General features: G+C 41.6%; 1 protein-coding gene across 2 annotated transcripts in view; it reads right to left on the reverse strand.

Annotated features, from left to right (window-relative positions):
- The window catches only part of ccdc82 (coiled-coil domain containing 82), a 96,632-nt gene that overhangs the window by 61,502 nt on the left and 16,294 nt on the right, over positions 1-18,836 (reverse strand). The window contains exons 2-4 of one of the 2 annotated variants that reach the window (XM_068034045.1): positions 7,995-8,557; positions 4,882-5,059; positions 730-822 (exon numbers count right to left, since the gene is read on the reverse strand). In XM_068034045.1, the coding sequence (XP_067890146.1) occupies positions 730-822; positions 4,882-5,059; positions 7,995-8,552 (829 nt within the window). In that variant the 5' untranslated portion in view covers positions 8,553-8,557. Of the gene's footprint in view, positions 1-729; positions 823-4,881; positions 5,060-7,994; positions 8,582-18,836 lie in introns of both variants that reach the window. The other variant, XM_068034044.1, reaches the window with a different exon arrangement.

Raw genomic sequence — 18,836 nt, forward strand, 5'->3', positions numbered from 1 at the left:
TGATGCCCTGGCTTGATGGTAATGGTAGAGTGAGAGATATGCCGGGCTATATGGTTACAAATTGTGGTTGAATACAATTCTGCTGCTGCTGAAGGCCCACAGCATCTCGTGAATACCTAGTTTTGAGCTGCTAGATCAGTTCTGAATCTATCCCATTCGGCTCGGCAGTCTTGCCAAACACGATGAAGTGTATCCTCAGTCTGAAGATGGGACTTCGTCTCCACAAGGATTGTGTGGTGGTCACTACTACCAATACAGTCAAGACTGATGAGGGCAATGTCAGTAGGGTTTTCCCTCTTGTTCGTTCTCTCACCACCTGCTGCAGGCCCAGTCTGGCAGATATGTGCTTCAGGACTCAGCCAGCGCGGCAAGTCATGGTGCTACAGAGCCACTCCTGGTGATAGATGTTAAAGTCCCCCAAATGGTGGTCATTCCTTCTGTGTGAACCCTGACAGTACTGCTACTAGACTATTCAATTTATGGAGGCATCACACTTGAATCTGGTCTATCCTTAGCCATGAGAGGATCATTGAATAGCATTCCTGGCTGATTTTACCTACCATAAGCAACTGAGTCCAAATCTACTAATGCATTATTCCAGCTACTGAAGCTAAGGTTGTCTAACTCAGCACACAACAGGAATCAAACTTTCTCATCTGCATGGCTCAGTTCTACATTGGATATTGAAATATTGGGAACTCCCACCTCCCTTTATAAAGCTCTACTCACCATACAAGGATTTCAGGAAATTGCCATCAAATGCATTGATCAACAAAGCCTTAACAACTCTTCTGAAGTGGGAATAGAGATCATGGATGTGTACTGTAAATATAAATAGAAAGATAAATTTACCAAAAAAGGCTTTTAATTCTTAATCTTACTTAAATACTGGCAAATTTCCTGAGGCACTGATCATGGTGTGTCAGTGGTTTTATAAGATGAAGGCTTCTCTGCCAAGTTGTATTATCAAGGACTCTGAATTACCAACATTAGGGGTGTTCCTATGATGTGAAAGCGCTGGGAACAGGCCCAGTTCTGATAGTTTTAGATGGGGCTTCAGGACTGAGCTGTATTTGGAGTAGTGGGGAATAGACACTGTAGTATGTTCTAGGAACAATGAGTAGGTCCTGGAATCTGGAGAATCAGAGAGGGAGATCTCAGGGTCTAGAAGTGTTCAGTAGTTTGGAATTGGGGAGAATGTGGTTTGGTATTTATTAAAACTGGGAGAGGTTTACAGGGGGATGTGAGAGAAATCAGGGGAGCAGCGTCCTAGAGTTCAGTAAGAGTGAACAAGCTTTGGTGCATGAGGGGTCAAAGTCAAGGGATATGACTGAAGGTGGGAGAAGCACAAGCCAACAGTTTTGTGATGGAGGGGCTCAAGAGAATGGAAGTCAAACTGGCCCCTTTTGAACCACTAGATTTCAACTCCCTTTGTATTCCCACCCATCAACTTCTTCCCCAGCCTGTCTGTAGTCACTACCCAATTGTCAACCAGTTCTTGTTTTCACATTACTGCCTTGAAGTATTTAGGCTTACATTTTCTGCTCCTTAGTGGATGGAAAAATCAGTAACACTATTTTCCACTTTGATGCTTTTGACTTGATAGTGCATTTTCCAAATGTGCACTCCCGAAAAACATATTTTGTGATTCAGTTAGTTTAGGAAACAGTGATGACAAATAAATTAGTTGTATCTTTAGATTGGGTTTATCCACTATAAATGTGTACATAGTAATTGTCAATGTTAAATGTCACATAATAAGTATGGCTCAAAATGAAGTGTGTGTTGTATATGTTATTATAAGATATGAATGGTAGACCCTGTCTGGACAAGTTTGAAACTAATAGGTTACACATTATTACATCTTTATGTCAGCTGTTTGACTCAGAACTATGGAAGTACAATTATTCAGCACTGGGGACTGGGACCATTTTCTATATTCAAATGTACACATAACACATAATGGCCAATAAACCTTCATTTAATCCTCGAGATCCTAAACAAATGAAGATCAGGATCATTTTTCTAGGTAAACAGCTAGGGTACAAGGGGATCTTCTTAGCTGACCTGATTGTAGTATGCTGCCTTCTCTTTTATCGATTAGAGAACTTACAACAGGATTATTTTCAGAGTTAAATATAAAACATTTGAAAAAATGCACAAATACATGAACATAAATAGGAACATTCAAAATAATTATCGATTTAATTTTTCAAAATTTTTTGGCATTGCAAATTTTCTCCTTTGCTATACTATTGTCACATATACAAGAAGTGCGATGACAAAAAATTACGGACTAAAACTGAAGAGTTACAAAAATTCACTTTGTCTTTTAAAAAATTTACTTTTCTTTTAAAAAATGAACAATGTGCTCCAAAATGGCCACCGAAGGTAAAAGACTTGGCCTTTTCATATTCAAACTGTCTGACGGGGACAAAGGAATACCTTCAAAGCTAAGAGATGTCAATTGCACCCATACTGAAATATTCCCGAACTGAATGGGTTCTTCTGAAACAAAGAAGGTGTGAAGTGGAAACCCATGTCAACCGCCACCCTCCAATCTACATGGGGATGCATGTTATTTTGCAAGATTCATAAAATGATAATCTTAAAGTCAGGTTAATGTAAATTGAAACACAAAGAATTTACAAAAAATTATAATCTATCTACAGAAATTTAACAGATAGAATTTTATAAGAACAATAAAAATCATAGGAGGTGACTTTCAATGAACACTTCAGGCACTAAATAGCCTCTAAGGTGGCCAAGATGGGGTCTTGAGCTGAAGCACCAGTTTAGCCCTCATTTAACACAAGATATCATCTTTGTAAAGGAGATGAAGCCAGAGCTTAAAGATGTTCCCCTGGTGGCTTGTTAAACAGCCAATTGCCACTTAAAATGCCTGTTAGCACTCTTTAAAGAGTCTTCCTGGCATTTTGATGGCGAGTGCATCATCTTACTGGACACCTTACAGGAGTCACCAGGGAAAAAGGAGTGCTTGGTCATAGGCATCTTGCCAGAGGTCCCCATTAGTATGGACAAGAAATGGAGGGAAGAGATAAGGCCGGGCAGAGCACCAGAGGGGGACAGGAAGGCAAGGAGGAAGAGATGGTGCCCATTTCCCTTGCGGGTACAGTCCTCCTTTGGATCTCCTCTGCCAGGACCTCTTGTGCCCATCTGAGAACCAGTGTATCCTATCCCTTGGTCCCTTAGCCATCCTGCAGTGTGCCACTGTGTACCAGCCAGAGGACTCCACGCCTTCCGTGGAAATGGGTCTGAGGACCCACATATCCAAGATAACTTAATCTAAACAGCAATTGAGTACTAAACCTGCAGGCTTCTTGTTTAGCACCTCCAGGCAAGTTCAAATTATTATAATCAGCAATTGGGACCAAAATTGTGTGCTAAATCCAGACATGTCTTATTAGCACTGCACCCATGTAGCAACTGTTTTCATCCTTTGGCCAAAATAACCCCCTTTAGGTTTAATAATGATATGGATTGGAATATCAAACATTTTAGTTAATGCAGTGTTTATAAATTATGGCTTCATTCTTAATAGTGCTAAAAGTGCATCAACCAAGTCAGGAATGCACTATTTGCAAAAAAGAACCAATACATCACCTTTCCTGTGGATGACAACAGTCAGAATGAGAATTTTGGGATGCTTCCCCTGAGGGTAGGATGCAATTAACTGCCTTCAGGTACTTCAAGACCAAGCAAGAGCTTTCATGAAGTGGAGGGGGCTTAATTTAATCAATGCTCAGCTTATATATGAGCACACCAAACAAATCAGGTAAATTTGTGCCAGACTGATGAGCCATGAGCCATTCATCTTGTGCCAGTCAACTGAGCCCCAGTGTTTCAACCTGACAGGGATATTCGTTAACAGCTGCTTGAGGCTAAGGGCTACCCTCTTCAACCATGGTTAATGACACCAATTTGCAACCCCATGGCACTGCAGCAGATCAAACACAATGAAAGCCAAGCCACCAGAAGGAGAGTCATTGAGCTTATCATCAGTCTCCTCAAGCAATGCTTCGGATGCCTCGACAGTTCCTAGTGCTACTTGCAATATTCTTGTGATAAACTTGCAATGTTCCAGACAGAGTTCCCAAACAACAGTGGTCTGTTGTGTCCTACACGATAGTGGTATTCACAGATGACTGGAGCTACAGAAAGCAGTTGAGAAATTATGTCAATCGAAAGTAAAATCGGGCAGGGTGTATAACAGGCGTCCAATTGATCCTGTCAGTTTCCATCAGGCAGGATTGGTCAAAAAGACTCCCAAAGATAGAAAGAGAGAAATAAACCATAGAGAAAGAAAATGTGAGAGAATAAGGGAGGGAAAATGAGAGTGAAAGACAGAATAAATGAAAGATACACTGAAAAATGGAAAGAATTAGGCAGAAACAATTAAAGAGTGGGTGATACTGCAGGAAGATAGCAACAATTTATTTCAAATTAGTTGTCCATGCCACAGGAGATCAGCATTTTATAAAAATAGTTTATTCGCCCAAGATCAGTTGGAGTGGATTTTCTAAATTATTATTTGTTCACAAGTGTTAAACTGGAATCTTTCTACATCTAGCTCGAACTTATCTGACATGAGAAAGCTTAACGCAATCGGCATCTGCAAAACAAAACATTGCGCCGGTCCTTTTATCTTAATGAAGTCAAATATAAGAAAATCAAAAATATTCAAAAATAAATAAATCTTTATTTCATTTTTCCTCCAAAAAATAACAATACATGGAATTAAACTTCAATTAAGGTTTGTAATTATTCAGTCTTTTAGTCATCTTGAACTGTCTCTTGCCTTCCAATTATACTAGATTAGTAAGAGAAATCCCATGAAAGTAGAAACCAACTAGTACTTACACTTTGGAAGATGTTTTGCCAGAAGAGATTTTGATGATTCAGGTTCCCCTGATGTTGTCACATGTGATTCTTTTTCATCAAACACAATAAAGTCTTTTAAACTGTCATTTTCCCACTCTGTATCAGATGTATTTTCCACTTGGAAAGGGGAAAATGGCCCAGACTCTTCATCTGATTCCTGATGAGGAAATACAGATAGATGTCACAATATCTTGAAAATCAAAAACGATGAACAAATTAATGCTATTTACACAGTAAATCTATTCCCATGTAAATCCATCCTATCATTCTACCCTATTAATTTAGTGTCTTGAGGGATGTGGCTGAGTACAGATAAAACCACAGTGATAAAGTCTGTGAAATACCTTCCTGACTCTAAAGGAAGTCAGGCAGAACTCAGGTTATTAATCTAAGATAAAAACCTACATTATTTAGCCTGACCAACTGTATTCACAGTAGCACATGAATGACCCTGTTCAACAGTATATTTGATAATCTTTGGTTATGCATCATACAGGAATTACCAGCCATGATTGTACAGGACAGCTTTGATCTCCCAGAAACCACCCAGATTTACCTTTCTGGCTCAAAGTGGACTCCTGTCAAATAAATGCATTGTGATGACTCCCAGAAGAGTGAGAACTTACTTGAATGATGCTGTTTTTTTAGTCACTGATGAGCTGCAGATTGAAAAGGTGGTCATAAGTGATGACATTAAGCAAGGGAGTTCAATGGGTCATGGGAGCACAACCTATGATGCCTTGGTCCTTCAAGGATCCTGCCTCTGTGCAAAACTGCAATGCCATGTCACAGTGCTGCTAACTGTCAATGCAGAAGGAGTTGAAATTACTTGTTTGAACAAGCAATGCATCCAATGCTTGCTTAATACATCTGTTCAGCTGTTTGGCTAATGCCACAGATGTCCCCAGACTGGAATGACCCCATAGCGTAGAAATTAGGGACATCTAAGACCTTAATAGTCAGAGTGGTGCCCGTGCAGCTGCACTTTGGAAAGCAAGTCCTCCACAGACCCTGTTCATCAGTACAATGTCTCTATCTCAGGTATGAGATTACCAGCAGATGGGTGTCAAATGCCTCCAGTGCAGTTTCACTAGCCTGACATCAATACAACATTCCTACCCTTCTTCCAAGAAGCAACAGTCAAGGCAAATTCCCAATGCTCCTTGTAAGATGAAGAGGGTAAAGGAAATGGCAGCAACTCAACAAAAGGCACAAAGGCAGATGGCAAAGAGAAAAACAAAATGTTATGAATATGACTGAGAAATAAGCCTTTAGCATCTGTATTTAGTTGAATCTTGGCTCTTTAAATACTCTTCTGCATTTTCCCTGAACCTGGCAATTCTGGGCATCAATATAAAATGGTCTTGGGTGTGGATAAATGCAGGTGAGCAGAAATGATGTCACCATATCATTATATTACCACCTCGGCTGCATACATCTACCCAAACGTGAGTAGTTTCTTTTCCAAATATTTGTTGGAAGGATAGGTGACCTTCACAACCCTCGCAAAGCTGCACCCTATCACAAAATAACCAATGAAAGGGATGCCTGTCCTTTTCAAGAAAGAATATTCAAAAGAAGAAAAAATGTCTCTACAATACTATATTGAGAAACAGTTTTGTGTCCTTTGTAGACTCCCTGATGGGCAGCTTCTTTCCAGTGGACTCCTCTGACAACATATTTGAATCCTAATTTGCAATGTTTGTGGCTAGAAAAGCTATTAAAGTACCTGATTTACTTTATTTATTTATCTTCTTTATTGCACTTATAAAGGTAAGGTATTTTAGGAAATCTAAAGTGTTCAGAGTATTGTAAAATATATCTAAGTAATATTTTTAATGACCAGTAATCAGAAGAGTTAAAATTTTCATATCTTTACAGACAATCTTTCATAATGTCCACACCGTGACACACTGGTGGAATAAATATGTGTTGTGGTTAATTACGGAAAACCGTATGAATGAACTTTGGACACGATGCAGTAAACTAAAAGAAAGTTTTGAAAGGTAAACCTTCCAGCACCCCCTAGCATTTAGATAGTACCTTCAACATAAAGAATATCTGAAAGGCAATTCAGATATGGAGAACAGAAAGTTAACAAGGAATGCATTGGAGTAGTTGAGTTTGGAGATGGTGAAGGCATGTTTGACAGTTTTGGCAGCAGTAGGGGCAGAGGAAGGGCTGGGGCAGCAACACTATGGTTTTTGTATGGAGACGATATGGGGCTGGATTTTGTTCTCCACCAGGCGTCGAGTTCTGTGGTGGTGGGGGGGGGGCCTGAAGATGGCTCCGGACGAGGCCCGCCACGGACCTCGAGGCCGGGAGTGCCCAGCCCGATCCTCCTGGCGGCGGCACGGCTCCGTGGCGGTCCCCCCCACCACTGGGCAACAGGACCACAATTTAAATATTCAAATGAATAAAATTAATAAATTTAAATAGACCTACCTACGACCTTGCGGGCCCGCCGCAATCTTCGACGCAGCAGCTGGCACTGCCTTGCCTTCAGATCCCCATCCAGGAAAACAAGGTGCCACACTGGTGGGGAGGGGGGGAGGAAGTAAGCTTATCAGTGTGGGGAGCGGATAATGAGGTCAAATATACATAATGGGTGCAGGGGATGGTGGGAAGGGTTGAACCTTAAACTTGTGTCGTTTGTGGTGGGATGGGGGGGGGGGCGGGGGCGAAGGTCAAATGTAAAATGTAAGTGTTTTGGGGGGGGAGGGCAAATAGCTATTGCAATTGTTATTGGGTGTAGGAAAGGGCGTTAGAAATGTATTTATTTAATTTTGTGGGGGTCTGTCTTTCTAAATTTAAATTAGGCGGCAGGGCTGGCTACCCTTTAAAAATGACACCAGTGCCTGCACTTAAGATCGTGGCGGCTCTTGGGTGGGCTGCCATTTTTGCAGCTCGCCACCAATCTTAAAATCCAGCCCATGGAGTATGAAGGACACCCTGGGGTTGAACAGAACTTCAAGGCTGTGAAGTCTGGCTCAGCTTGAAACAGTGGTGATGGGGGATGGAATTTGTGGAAAGAGAACAGAGTTTGTGGTGTTCATGAGTATTTTATGAATAAATTATTGAAGTAAACAAACCTCAAATAACTCACAGCTACCACTGGTTGTGCAGCGAGACCGTTTCTCCTTTGACAATCGTTTAAGTTCCAATTGTCGTTTCCTCTTTCGAGCAATTGTTAGTTCTTTCTCTGTTTGAGAGCCCGCTTCATTTTTCACATAGAAATTAGTAGCAGAAGTTCTCTCCTCTTCATTGCCTTCTTCCTCATCCTGTATAGATAAACGACGTGAATTGCCTTTTATCTTCCTTACTGGTTGGCTATAAATTTCACTATCTGAACTGCTGTCATTGTCTGTGAATACGTTGCTCAAACATAAACGTTTCCTTCGAATAACATTATCTTCATCTGAGCTCTGTGTTTTATTGGCTGCGTTCTGCTCCTCTTCATCATCTGAGGTACTGCTGCTTGGCTGTTCATCATCACTCTCCTCACATGTAGATTCCTCTTCTTCGTCCGTGTCACACAAAAGAGAAACTGAGTCCATCCGCGTGCGCCTTCGGTCAATACGTGCTTTGGGCAAACATTGTGTTGTTCTGGTTCTTGCTCTTGTTTTGTATCTACCGACTGCACTTGCCATTGTTTCTTATTAGGAAGCAGACAGGAAAGCTATGAAATTATAAAACCATTAATATCATTAATATAAAGCTTATAATATCTATTATTATATACGTCTATCATCTGTGTGCGTGTCCTGCAGTCATGCTTTTTCCAGTCACACTTTGTCAGTTGGCTCAAAATAAATGAGCAGCAACAAAGACAGAAAGGAAAGCCAGCATAGATTTGTTAAGGGGAAATCATGTTTAACTAACTTGCTTGAGTTTTTTGATGAGGTAACAGAGAGGGTTGTTGAGGGTAATGCAGTTGATGTGGTGTACATGGACTTCCAAAAATTTCCTCCTGTGAGGAGCATGGTGATAAACTTCAAGAGGACATATAGAGGTGGGTGGAATTAGCGGGCAAGTGGCAGATGAAATTTAATGCAGAAAAGTGTGAAGTGATTCATTTTGGTGGGAAGAATGAGGAGACATTTAGTAAAATACCACATAACAGGCCTGTCAGCAAAGTTAAAGCCCGTGGAATAAACGGGACAGTAGCAGCATGGATAGAAAATTATCTGATTTATAGGAAAGAGAGGAGTGATGAACGGTTGTTTTTCAGACTGGTGGAAGGTATATATTGGGGTTCCCCAGGGGTCAGTGTTGGGACCCCTGCTTTTCTTGAAATTTATTAATGTCCTTGACTTGTAAAGGCACAATTTCAAAATTTTCTATTAACACTAAACTTGGAAGTATTGTGGACTGTGAGGAGCATAGTGATAAACTTCAAGAGGACATATAGAGGCTGGCGGAATCTGTGGACAAGTGGCAGATTAAATTTAATGTAGAAAAGTGTGAAGTGATTAATTTTGATAGGAAGAATGAGGAGAGGCAATATAAGGTAAGTGAAACAACTCTAAAGTGGGTGCAGCAGCAGAGGAACCTGGCAGTATATGTGCACAAAACATTGAAGGTGGCAGGACAGATTGACAAAGCAGTTAATAAAGCATATGAGATTCTGAGCTTTATAAATAGGGCATAGAGTACAAAAACAAGGAAGTTATGATAAACGTGTATAGAACACTGGTTCGTCCTCAGCTGGAGCATTGCGTTCAGTTCTGGGACCACACTTTTGGAAGGATGTTAAGACATTAAAGAGACTGCAGTAAAGATTTATGAGAATGGTTCCAGGGATGAGGAACTTCAGTTACATGGATATGGGTGTGTTCTCCTTGGAGAAGATTAAGAGGAAATTTGACGGAGGTGTTCAAAACCATGAGGGATCTGGACAAAGTAGATAGGGGGAAACTGTTCCCATTGGTTGAAGGATCCAGAAGCAGAGGACAACGTTTAAAGGCAAAAGAAGGAACAGAGACATGAGGAAAAAATGTTTATACAGTGAGTAATTAGGATCTGGAATGCACTGCCTGAGAGTGTGATGGAGGCAGAATCAATCTAGGCCTTCAAAAGGGAAATGAATAAGTAACTGAAGAGAAAAAATTTGCAGGACTACAGGGAAAGGCAGGGAAGGGACTAGATGAGTTGCTCTTGCAGTGAGTCAGCATGGCCAGGATGGGCCGAATGGCCTGCTGTATCCATTCTGTGATTCTATATCAGAATCCGTAGTATGGCAGGTACAAATCTAGAAAACAGCCAATGAGAAACAACTAGGCTTACACAAACAACTGATCCCAAATGATCAGTCACAAGAACATAACAATAAAAAAGATAAACCATATTTCACAATTAATTTTCCGTCAATTTCCATTTTGTGTCTTTGAAAACATTTTTTTATTTTTTAATACAATAAAGAGATTTTCCTGCTCCTCCCTACCAGATTGCTGGACATCAGCAGTGCATCTGTAGGCTGATGTTCCTTTCCAGGAAGCACTAAGATCTCCTATATTGGGTTATTGACCTGGTGTGGACCTATCGCCTGCCAGGGTCTCTCTAGAAGAAGCCTTTTATCGAGGTCAGCAGTTAGAAATCCCCAATCACCCTCAAAACTTCCAGGATGGGAGGACTTAAAGGTTACTTAATAACAAGCACAACTTGCATTTATATAGCCCCTTTTAATGTCGGAAAATGTTCCAATGCACTTCGCAGGAAAATAATCAGACAAAAACTGTCATTGAGTCAAAGGAGTAGAAATTAGGAGGGGGTGACTAAAAGCTTGGTCAAGGAGATAAGTTTAAAGGAAGGTCGAAGGAGGAGAGGTGGAGAGGCAGAGGTTTAAGGAAGGAATTCTACAGCTTAGCGCTTACATGACTACAATGGTGGAGCGAAGGGAGTGGTGGATGTACAAGAGGCAAAGGTTGGAGGAACACAGATTTCTTGGTGAGTTGTAGGGCTGGAGGAAGTTACAGAGGTAGGGAGGGGAAAGATCATGAAATATTTGAACATGAGAATAAGAATTTTACAAGTGTTGGTGGTCCAGAAACCGACACAGGACTGTGAGCAAGGTAGGCGGGAGGTGGGGTGGGGGGAGCGGGGTGATGGGTGAGTGGAACAGTGTGGATTAGGATATGGGCAGCAGAGTTTTAGGTCAGCTCAAGTTTATGCAGTTCTTAAACTGCCAGTCCGGCCTGCCCTGGGATCCTGCAACCTATCCATGAGTGGGGAGCTGCGGCAGGCGACAGCGTCATATTTCATTTCACGCTCCTCTACTAGGGTGCCTAGTGAACTTTTCTCTGGGAAAATGAGGTGTAAAGAAAGAAAAAAAAGACATATTTATATAATGTGTTTCCTGAGGATGTACCAAAGTGCTTCTCAGCCAATTAAGTGCTTTTGAAGTGTTGTTACTGTTGTAATATAGGAAACATGTTTGCCATTTTGCACACAGCAAGGTCCTACAAACAGTAATGAGATAAGTGACCAGTTTATCTGTTTTGGTGGTGAGGGTTGAGGAATAAATGCTGGATGGGGCATTGGTAGAACTCCATTGCTCTTCTTTAAATAGTGTCATGGGATCCTTTATGCCCACTTGAATAGGCAAATTGGGTCTTGGTTTAAATCCTCATCTGAAAATCTGTACCTACAATAATGTAGCAGTTTGTCAATATTGAACTGAACTGTCAGCCAGGACTATGGGCTTCAATCCCGGAATGGAGTCACAAATCATATGCAACATTGCTATCACTGGGGCCCTACCAAATTCACGGTCAAATTTTACAAATTTCATGGTCACAGCATTTTAAGAATTCTGAATTTCATGATTTCACATATTTAAATCATAAATTCCACAGTGTTGCAACAAACCATAAAACTGATCTTTTTAAAACAAAAAAAAGACGAGAGGTTTCTGCTTTCAAATAGCATTTATTATATTCTGACGGAAACCCTACATGCCAAATGGAAAAATGTAAATTTTTTCGTATGGAACTCTGCTTGAGACTTTTTACAGGACATTACAAATAACTTTTAAAAAGCAGAACAGAACAGCTAAAGATGGCCACACACAATTTGCATATGAGAAGCCAAAGACCGGCTGAGAGACAGCAGTAACTACCAGTCTAGCTAGAACAATAGGGGCGTGTTCTGATTCGATTACCTAGAATGGGTTTTGTCAATAGTGGCCATCAAAAGCCTCAACATCCACTGACTTTGAAAGAGCCAAACCCCTACCCCCCTACCAAGTATGTTTGCACAACTTGAGAGAAGAACTTTGAATTTCAAACAACCTTCCAGAAACTTCTGTGTTCAAAAAAAGAGGTGGTCATATGACATACCTACTGGTGTAACACTGAGTTTGTGAATTGTGCCTGAGAGTGAAAAAAGGAATAACTGAAATCCAAGAAGAAAACACTTTTCTATCTGTCTCTTTCTCCTTAGCAAAGTCCCAGGGAAGCCTCAGTGGCAGCTACTAAGCCTCATGACTACAGAACCTTACAGGCAACAACCAGGAAGATGGATAAAGCCTCTCGTCAACCTTCTGGGACCAGAGGAGCAAGCCTGAATTGTGCCCAGCCAGGACTTCAAGACTTTAACTTCAACTAAGGTAATTGAAACTCAGTATTTGAATTCCATTTATTACAGACCTCTCAACTCTACTTTTCTCCTCTGCTTTTATTTGTGTGTGTGTGCCTCTCGTATGAATGTGAGCATGGATGTGTCGCATACTTTAGTAATTTTAACCAGTTTAGAGTGCTAAGGTTAATAAACTTACATATTTCTTGTTTAAACTGTAGAAAACCTGTCTGAATGGTTCATTTGCAATTGTAATTAGAGTAACAGGAGCAAGGGCTCACTGAGGTGGTAAGTTAAAATCACTGTGTTAAAAGATAAACCCTGTTGCGGTCATCTGGTCATAACAGTATACTCAAAAACTATTGTAAAAATCTGACTATTGTTACGACCTTGGCAGGTGCAATGCACTGTCAATTCAGTCCCATCACTCCACAGGTCACAGCATATTATTTAGGTTTTCCCACCCAACCGGAAAACAGCCAAATTAAACACTAGCAACCCCCAAACAGACCAAACCAGGTATCTTTAGACAAGAACAAATTAACTATTTATTAAAAACTAAATCTTAAACATGATTAAGATAAACCCATGTCTAAACACCTTATAACTTCTTATTTTAACCTAACTCCCCCCCATTCACACACATACATTCAAAAATCAACGGTTAATTGGTTTTTAAAAAGAATGATGTTTGACAAATTAGCTGTTTCTTAAGAATAAATAAATAACTGGGTTGTTAGTCTTTGTGGGTCACGTTCCTGATGGGTGAGGTATCCTATTGTAAAAATAATCAAATGCCACTCGAAGTCTCCACATGGAATTGATGAAACAGTACTTTAGCAGATAGGCATTCAAAGCACTTCAGCTGCAGCAGGCATCAAACAGTTCTTTAAACAAGGAGTATAGCAATGAATCCACCCGGATTTAAAAAACGACAGTCCCTCAGTCGAAACTTTACTGCGAATTCCAGAAAACACAATCAGTCAAGAGAGATTCAATCTGAAGCAAAGACTTCTTGGATAGGAAGTAAAGAAAAGGATTTTTGTTACCTCTAGCAATACAAATGGTCTCTTAAAAGGGTTTTTTTTTCTCCTGGGCAATTAACACAGCCTGTAGCTCATTATAGAATTTCTGCTGAGAGAAATAGACAGCTCTTTCCTTCAGTAAGTGTGCTTCACCGATGTCTCTCAAAACTGGTTTTAGCTGGTTTTTACAGACAGTTAAATTGAAACATTATACCATATGACCTCCCCACTCTCCTACTGTTGCCTAGGTAACAAGGGCAGCTGGCACACTGTGCCTCAGAAATCTAACACTTCTCTCTCTGTCTTAAAGGTACACTGTTTTTAACATAGTCTTAAAGGCACACTGGTTCAAACAAACGAGAAAAAAATACAGTTCCGTGAGACTATAAACAAATCACATTATTTACTCACTGAAGTCGGTGGTTGAATGTGAGCATGATGCAACCTGCAGTTGTCTCCTTCTTCATTCCCTGTCTCTGCACTGTGAACACCGGTCTGTGTTTAGACACAGTTCTTTCTGCGTCCACAGAGTTTGTTGAAATTGTTAGACAGCGCCGTGCTACCCTTGCAAGGTGGGGGTTTCTGAATTCCACAGAGTTCCAAAACTGCAGCACAGGCAAAGTACAATCTGCTTCTTTTGTAATGCTTTTATTCGCAGGCATCTCTAGCCTAAAGTTCTTGTCAAAGCCAGGAATCGCATCAAACGAGTTTAAATCCACCATGAACAGATGCATTTGTGTAGGGTCAAAGATACACACAGCTTTCAAGAATGTTGCAGAAGGTTGTTAAAACCTCTGAGCCACTTTTTCTGCTGCGATGGCTTTTGGACTGAACGATCCAACAAAACAATGCAGCTTGTACAGAACAGTATTCCACCATCAGCATGCAGAATTTGGCTTCCAAATCCTTTCACTTGATGTGCTGCAGTAATGGTTGTAGACATTTTTGATTTGCTCATTCTGACATTCTCACTTCTCTGCTAATACTTGAGACTGCTTCTCTCAAAACTGCACCGGAAGCCCTCCCTCATCTATCAATCAGCGAGTCAAGCTTTGTGTCAATCACTAAAATGCGCAATGTTCGCAACATGTCCAGCAATCATCAAGGTAAGCCTTGTGTCAATCACTAAAACGTACAAAGTTTGCAAAATGGCTGATTTCATGGAGGACTCGAGATTTCACGGTCTGTGACATTTTTTTCCCGGCCGTGAATTTGCTACAGCCCTAGCTATCACTGATTGGTGCAATAAGCCTGTGCCTACTGTAGAGGCAGCCCACTTTGGTGGCATGAAGAATAGAAAAGTAGAATATTATTTAAATGGACAGAGACTGTAGAATGCTGTGATACAGAGTAATCTGGGTGTCCTTGTACATGAATCACAAAAAGTTAGCAGGTACAGCAAGTAATTAGGAAGGCAATAGAATATTGGAATTTATTGCAAGAGGGATGGAATATAAAAGTAGGGGAGTCTTGCTACAATTGTACAGGACATTGATGAGACCGCACCTAGAGTACTGCACACAGTTTTGGTCTCCTTACTTAAGGAGGGATATACTTGCATTGGAAGTAGTTCAGAGAAAGTTCACTGGGTTAATTCCTGGAATGAAGGGGCTGTCTTACGAGGAAAGGTTCAGCATATACTCATTGGAGTTTAGAAGAATGAGAGGTGATCTTATTGAAACATGAAAGATTCTGAGAGGATGTTTCCCCTCGTGGGGACATCTAGAACTAGGAGGCACAGTTTCAAAATAACGGGTCTCCCTTTTAAGATGATGAGGAGGAATTTCTTCTCTCAGACGGTTGTTAATCTTTGGAATTCTCTTCCTCAGAGAACAGTGGAGGCTGGGTCACTGAATATATTCAAGACTGAGATAGACAGATTTTTTGATTTACAAGGGAGTCAAGGGTTATGGGGGCAGGCAGGAATGTGGAGTTAAGGCCACAATCAGATCAGCTATGATCTTATTAAATGGCAGAGCAGGTTTGAGGGGGCCAATGGCCTTTTCCTGCTCCTATTTCTTGTGATCTTATGATCTTAGACACAGCTCATCCTCCCCTGGAAATTCTGAATGTGAAAAAGGCAGTGATCCAGCAAAATAGGTTTCTACCCGCTTTCCTGACCTTGTGCCAAGAGGAATTCCCGGGGTCAAGGGTCAGGAAAATCAATTCCAGTGCAACGTTGGAAAAACTTGGAGCCAACACTTTCTCATGTTGTGACATTCATAAGAGTTTCCCAGATCAGAGTCACTTCAATACCAGCACCTGCTTCAGCCACAATGCACCTTCCCTTTAAGAGCTGCAGGTTAGCTTTAAGTGATGCTAACCAGTCACAATAATGGTCCCTTGCTGATGCACCTAGCCAATGAACAACACAGTTAATGTTGTCTGGATGCTGAGATCATTGAAATGAGCAGGCAGCACAAAGTTGGCATGCTACCTGCATCACAATCAACAGGTGTGGGTTAATCACACATTGCAATCCCTGTGCCTGTTTTCGGGAGCTATCGAATTTAATCCCCTAAGCATTCTCACACCATTTTTGTAGATATTGTGCAGATGACAATTGTCAATATAATCCATGTGCTTGATGCACACTGGAACATTAATAACTGGAGCATCATTACTGCAAAGTAATTTTTAAACATTTTGCATTTGATAACTGGGAAATTCCACCTCTAGTAAATCCAATATATGCTTTCATTTTACATAAAAATAATAGCTAGCTGGGAGCAAATTATAAGATATAATCCCAACAATTGTTTCCAATGATGCCATAAAGAGCCATGCTCAAATGCTTTTCACAATGATCTGAAGCTCAGGGAGTTCAAGGTATTGATATTCTATTTTAGATCTCTTCTGTTTTACTAACAACATGTCAGCTTGTGCACTCCATTTCCTTGAAGTACATTAATGTCCATAATGAAGGATTAATCACTGCAAATTTATTAAATGAAATCTACCATTTATTACAAGTAAAATGTTTAGCATGCATATGCAAACTGCCACCTTATTTCCAAACTCCCTTTCCTCTCCAAAGTCCTTAAACGTGTTGCTGCCTCCCAAATCCACACCAATCTTTCCTACAACTTCATATCTGAACACCTCCAATCAGGCTTCTACCCTGCTGCATCACTGAAACGGCACTTATCAAAGTCACAAATTACATCCTATGTGATTATGACCATGGTAAACTATCGCCCCTCATGCTTCTCGACCTGTCTGCAACCTCTGACGTGTAGACCATCTTTTTCCAATGCCCCTCATTTGTCGTCCAGTGGGTGGGACTGCTCTCGCCTGGTTCCATTCCTATCTAGCCAGTCATAGCCAGGAAATTACCTGCAAAGGCTTCTTTTCCCAATCTGATACCAATACCTCTGGAGGGCCGCAAGGATCCATCCTTGGTTCCATCCTATTTCACATTTACATCATAGCCTTTGGCAACATCATCTGAAAACATGTCAGGTTCCACATGTTCTCTGACGCAACCCAGCTCTACCTCATCACCACCTCTCCGAACCCTCCAATGTTTCTGATCCGTCACACTGCTTATCCAACATCCAGTACCAGATGAACAGTAATTTCCTTCAATTAAACTTTGTGAAAACTGAAACCATTGTTTTCAGTCTCTGCCACAAACTCCATTCCCTAGCCACCAACTCCATCCTTTTCCTGGCAACAGTCTGAGGCTGAACCAGACCGTTTGCAACTTTGGCGTCTTATTTGACCCTGAGATGAGCTTCCAACTCCATTTCTGCTTCATCACAAAGACTGCCTACTTCCACCTCTTTCCATCCCTGCCTCAGCTTATCTGCTGCTGAAATCCTCATCCGTGCCATTGTTCCTCTAGACTCAACTATTCCAATGGCCATCTCCCATCTGCACTTTCCATGGACTTGAGTCCATCCAAACTCTGCTGCTCTGAGCCCTAACTCACACTAAATCCGGTTCACCCATCACCCCTGTACTTCCTGACTACATTGGCTCACAGTCTGACAACACCTCCATTTTAAAATTCTCACCCTTGTTTTCAAATCCCTCAACAGCCTCTACCCTGCCTAGCACTGTAACCTCGTCCAGCACTATAATCCTCAGAGATCTCTGTGCTCCTCCAATTCTGACCTCTTGCACATTCTGGCTGCTAACTCTGATTTGATCATGTGACATTCTGACCACATGATATCTGACCATATAATATCCAAACGTGTGACTTCTACAAATGTTATTGTATTTACCTTATAACAGTAGGGTCCCCTATGGTTGAGTATTTTTGATCATGGTTTCGTGTCAGCACTTATTGTATGGTAAGTTCCAAGAACCAGGAAGCCACCCGTGAGCAGATGAAGGGGGGAACAGATGGGTTGGTGGGGCAGGGGAGGAGTGAATCAATTCACAGCAGGGAAACCAGAGGTTGAATAAACTTTGATTGCACCAGTAACTAACTGTAACTCAGTGAAATTGCACTGATAACTAATAATGTGATAACACTCAGATTTGCCTCATAACCAACAGTGGTACAAGAACTCACCTAGAGTCGATATGTAACTGGTAGTAATAGATGTAACAAATTTTCCCTTTAAAACTTACTGTGTGTGGCATTTTTGTTTTAAAGTGTGTGATCCCTTCAATTTTTTTGGCACAACTGCGACATGTATTTATTCCAGAACAAGGCCTGCACAGTACCTGTCAGGCTGCTGTGTGGCTACGCACCCCACGCAGCAATGTGGAAACATTGGGCTGGATTTAGTTCGGCAGACACCGGTCCCACCATCGGGACCAAAGCGGGTGCATGCCATGTGGGTGCCAGGAGCGGGTGCACGCCACGTCTGGGCCAGGAACAGGTGTGCACCATGTCGGGGACAAGAGCGGCTGGTTGCACATGATCCAGTGGCAGCCAGCCAATTAAGGGCAATGAGACGTGGGGGATCAACAATTACATGGTTGGTGGCAGGAGCTGGGGCCATTTTTAAAGGGCTTCCAGCCTTGCCTTCAATCTTGCTGTCTGCAGTCATAGGAGAGGCAGAGTTCAGGGAGACTGCAGAGTGATGGCAGAAGGTAGAACCTGGGTGGCCCCAAGGTTCAGTGATGCCTCCCTCTAAATGCTTTTACAGGCTGCCAGGGAAAGGCGGCGTATACTATTCCTTCGGGATGGGGAGGAGGAAAGCTGGAAGCCTGACCAAGCAAGCCTTGCTGCAGATTGTGTAGGAGGTCAGCAGCCGTGAGGTCACCCCAAGGATCTGGATTCAGTGCAGGAAGCGGGTCAATGACCTCATCCAGGCAACGAAAGTGAGTACCTCTTAATGCCTTTCCCTCTTGGGCCATGCATCTGGCAAAGCA

Source organism: Heterodontus francisci, chromosome 6, assembly GCF_036365525.1.
Source record: "Heterodontus francisci isolate sHetFra1 chromosome 6, sHetFra1.hap1, whole genome shotgun sequence".
Classification (NCBI taxonomy): domain Eukaryota; kingdom Metazoa; phylum Chordata; class Chondrichthyes; order Heterodontiformes; family Heterodontidae; genus Heterodontus; species Heterodontus francisci.